Source organism: Vigna unguiculata, chromosome 4, assembly GCF_037176805.1.
Source record: "Vigna unguiculata cultivar grain cowpea cultivar isolate G323 ecotype 2 chromosome 4, ASM3717680v1, whole genome shotgun sequence".
Classification (NCBI taxonomy): Eukaryota; Viridiplantae; Streptophyta; class Magnoliopsida; order Fabales; family Fabaceae; genus Vigna; species Vigna unguiculata.
The window spans coordinates 18,004,614-18,008,442 of NC_140795.1; the positions used below are offsets into that span (position 1 = coordinate 18,004,614).

Consider the following 3,829-nt stretch of genomic DNA (forward strand, 5'->3'; position numbering starts at 1 on the left):
AATGGATTAATTCTAAAATTCACTGAAAGTTAAGGAACCAAAAATATATTTAACCCTTGTAATTTTTCTAATATCAAGTGAAAATTTCTTCTAAATAACATTGATAACATAGTTAATATTTACTTAGTTATCTCAAGTAATAATTATAAAAGTACTTATGACAAAGCATAACATTGTTGTCAATTGAAAAAAAAAATATAATCTCTATAAATATTAACAAAATAACCACAGAAACATTTGTTTAAAAAGACCAGTTTGCATCCATCAAAAAATAGTCCCTCTATTAATTGAGTAAATCCTTACCTATTTGTATGTGTATACCTATTTGTTTGTAGTTGAGTTATGTCAATATTTTATGAATTGAGTTACTTAAAAAAAACTCATTAGCTTACTCTTCTTTTATTTTGTTATCTTTTTAATGTTTGTTTTTCTTTTGTTTTGATCACCTTAATGCTGTGAACAATCGATGATTCTACAGCTAGATCTGCACGAGGAAAAGGGAATGCAATTGAGTAGTCTTAGTGTCCTAAATGCTTGTGTATAGCTTTTCTTTTTGAAAACTCTTGTACAGTTTTTGTTTTGTATATAAATTAAATTGTATAACAATTTTGTGGGAAGATTGTAATATACTGTTTATATCTTTGAATTCTATGTGATGTGAACTATCAAATGAGATATTTTGTTTGATGGTTTAAACTCATAACTGGAATGTTACACATTCTATTTCAAAATACTTCAATTTTTTTATAAAGATAAATTAGCCACTTAAAATTCCTTATTCTTATGGAAAAAGTTTGTTCAAACATAATCTTGGTAAACTACAACATAACAACGTAACATGGTCTTAGATACCTCAAATAATACAAAACCATTCAAACCTGGATGTCTAAATATACACTAGAGGAATAACAATTAATCACATCCAACCATGGATTCTAAAATTACACTAACCAAGCGTGAATAATAATGACTAATAAAGAGTGCAGTTTTCAAGCTCTCAATCTCGATGATACTGTTCTCAAGTTCTCAAAACAATACTATTAATGAAAGAATATGTAACATACTCTTCCTCACTAAGTAATGACATTTTCTTCCTTCTTGGGGTATCAATGGAGGTGAAGCAAACAATTATCAATGTAAATTACAATTTATAGCCAACTTTAGAGTCTGCAATGACATTGACATTGACATTGAAATAATAACTTAACATCAATGGTACCTCGTATTACAAAGAAATAATTATTTCAAAAAAGAAAACCTTGATCTATCAAATGTTGGAAAATGGTAAAAAGTGCTCTACATAATCTCCTAAAGTACAATGGGATCTACGTACCATGCCATACATGAATCAAACAAATAATTCTGATGACTTCAGTAGTATGACTTTAAGTTGGTCTGTTCCCGAATCTATTCATTCTGTCATATGTTTTAGAAACCATAAGAAGTCTTGGATCATCTTCAGGTATCTCTCGATCCTGCAATTTCACAAACAAAGTAGTGAGCATCATTGGTACATTCAATTGGAAGATATAGCTTGATTATAACATGTGTGACCATTAGAAAACAATTAAAAAAAGTGAATTCAATAAAAACTCAGTGTTCTCCTTTGCGTGCAAAATGATGAATCACTTCCAGTACTAAATATACTAGAGGAGTGTTGAACTCTTGGCAATGTGACAAAAAACAAGATTGTGCAAAAGGACCTGTTAATGAAAGCGGATCACAGCTCATACTAATTAATATACCCAATCTAGATAAAACAAATTGCAACCTTTGGTGTATGATTCATAGCCTTTTAACACTAAGATGAATAATACAAACTATCAAGAAAAATTATTTCAAAGAACATAAAAGAACGTGATGGTCTACAGAGGCGAATAACTCACTTTTAAGCCTTGGTAATATGCTTCTACTGCAGGAAATGAAGGGTTAATTTTCCGAACTCGCATCATGTCCCATATGTAGTTAGCAGTGGTATATCCCCCGGTCTACCATTTAAGAAATAAGAACAAAATACATATTATAAATTCCAGAGAACAAATAAAACTGTGTATCAAGCTAGTAATGAGATGAAGTTTCAATACCTTTTCTCCAGCAGCTACAAGCAGGAGCTCACTTCCCAATTTGCTATTCACAAAATAATTTCTTTCGTTCATCCTTACCTACATTTATAAAATAATATTTTAAGTCCTTAAACAGATCAGATAAATCACACTGTGACAAAGTTGATGACGAAGCTAAGATGATCTACCAGAATATCTTGAGCAATTTGCATTCCTTTCTCAGTGTACCCAGTCATTGCCCCTTCTGCAAGGGTCTGCAGTCACGTTAAGTCAATATGCATTTTATGCAAATTGTTTTAAAAAAAATCAATACGCAGCAGTGTTCAACGAGGCAAGGGTCAAACAAATTTTCAACTACATGTACCATGCGTTAGATGCATGACTAGAAAACTGGCACTTTTTACTTGTATGTGTCACACCACTGCCAGAAGGGTGTTTATCCATACTACTTACATCATCCTCAAGATCCTTTGAACAAGAATAATAAGCTTTGAGATACAATACTTGGCATTGAAAATCCTAAAAACTTTACCAAAAACTCACCACAAAAAGTTCTGCAGCAATAGGCCTTCCCTCGTTTATGTGAGTCTCAAAAGTTTGAAGAGCAAGGTCAATATCTCCTGCATGACAATAGCACCTGCATAATAAATGTAAACAGATAAACTGACTTCTTTAATAATGCATCAGGAAAACAGATACCAGTACAATTAAACAGAAGGATCCATTCTAGAGCAAGAAAAAAGTTAGTTGAAGTTTTAGATTGAAAAACAGTGTGTTCATATATATATATATATATATATATATATATATATATATATATATATATATACATATATATATATACATATATATATATATGTATATATATATATATATATATATGTATATATATATATATGCATCAATACTTTTTGGTTTGAAAGAACTAAATGATATTGATATTGCAAATGGAACATTTTATCTAACCAAAGACATCCTTCAAAAGAAGCAATGGAATCAAAGAAATTATTTACATGTTAACCACATTTATATAACTACTTTCCTAGGGACTTCTAACTTCCCCTTGATTTAAACTGTCAAATGCACAAACGGAAAATACCATTCATTTTTCATACTAGTAGGTACGTTCCAGAAAGGGTAACAAGGAAAGGAGTTACTCGAGGAAAACGCCTATTCAACAACTTTCTCAGCATCAATACTTTCTTTTTTGTAATTTGATTTCCTTTCCCTCAACTAGGGGCATTAGCAAAAAGAGGATATCCTTAATTGATTACCTGATTATTTGCATCATAATAAAGACATCAGGAGCTTTTCCATCCTTGTTGAGCATATCCAATAGTGTGTTCGTCAACTGCCACAATTAGAGCAAACATGCATATATTAAAAGATAAATTAAAAGAAAAAAGAAAAAAAAATAGCAGCTTAGAAAATAAAATCAATTTCGAATAGGAAGTCAAAACAAAAAATGCCAAACAGTTCAGGTGCACAGAGAGAGAATTCATAAGTGATGGAACCACATAACATAACAAGTGAAGAAATAATGGTGCAAAAATATAAAAGTGAAGAAAGAAGGTGATCAAATTCAATTATTGAAGATTTCCGAAGCCTTTATTTTCAAGATGGACTCTACTTGTTTTGACAAACACATTAAAATGGCCTGTTTTGAAATATACACGAACCTGCAATCCGTTGGAATTTCCTTTTCCAAGTTTTATAATACAGGGTGGTAGGAAGGAGGAGGTTACCATCACAAAAAACAAAAATTC

General features: G+C 30.8%; 1 protein-coding gene across 1 annotated transcript; it reads right to left on the bottom strand.

Annotated features, from left to right (window-relative positions):
• Positions 1–1,128: 1,128 nt before the first annotated feature.
• Positions 1,129–3,423, bottom strand: LOC114182402 (pentatricopeptide repeat-containing protein At4g35850, mitochondrial-like). The gene is made up of 6 exons (XM_085672434.1): positions 3,338–3,423; positions 2,607–2,700; positions 2,252–2,317; positions 2,085–2,162; positions 1,887–1,988; positions 1,129–1,475 (listed from the first exon to the last, which is right to left on the bottom strand). The coding sequence occupies exons 1-6, from the start codon at positions 3,391–3,393 to the stop codon at positions 1,386–1,388; spliced, it is 486 nt and encodes a 161-aa protein (XP_085528560.1). The 5' UTR covers positions 3,394–3,423; the 3' UTR covers positions 1,129–1,385.
• Positions 3,424–3,829: the final 406 nt, after the last annotated feature.

Coding starts and splice junctions, on each gene's coding strand:
- LOC114182402 (XM_085672434.1), bottom strand. CDS start 3,393: ATGCTCAACAAGGATGGAAAAGCTCCTGATGTCTTTATTATGATGCAA. Junction 2,701..3,337: donor ATTATGATGCAAATAATCAG/GTAATCAATTAA, acceptor TTTATTATGCAG/GTGCTATTGTCATGCAGGAG. Junction 1,989..2,084: donor TTGTAGCTGCTGGAGAAAAG/GTATTGAAACTT, acceptor CTTAAATGGTAG/ACCGGGGGATATACCACTGC.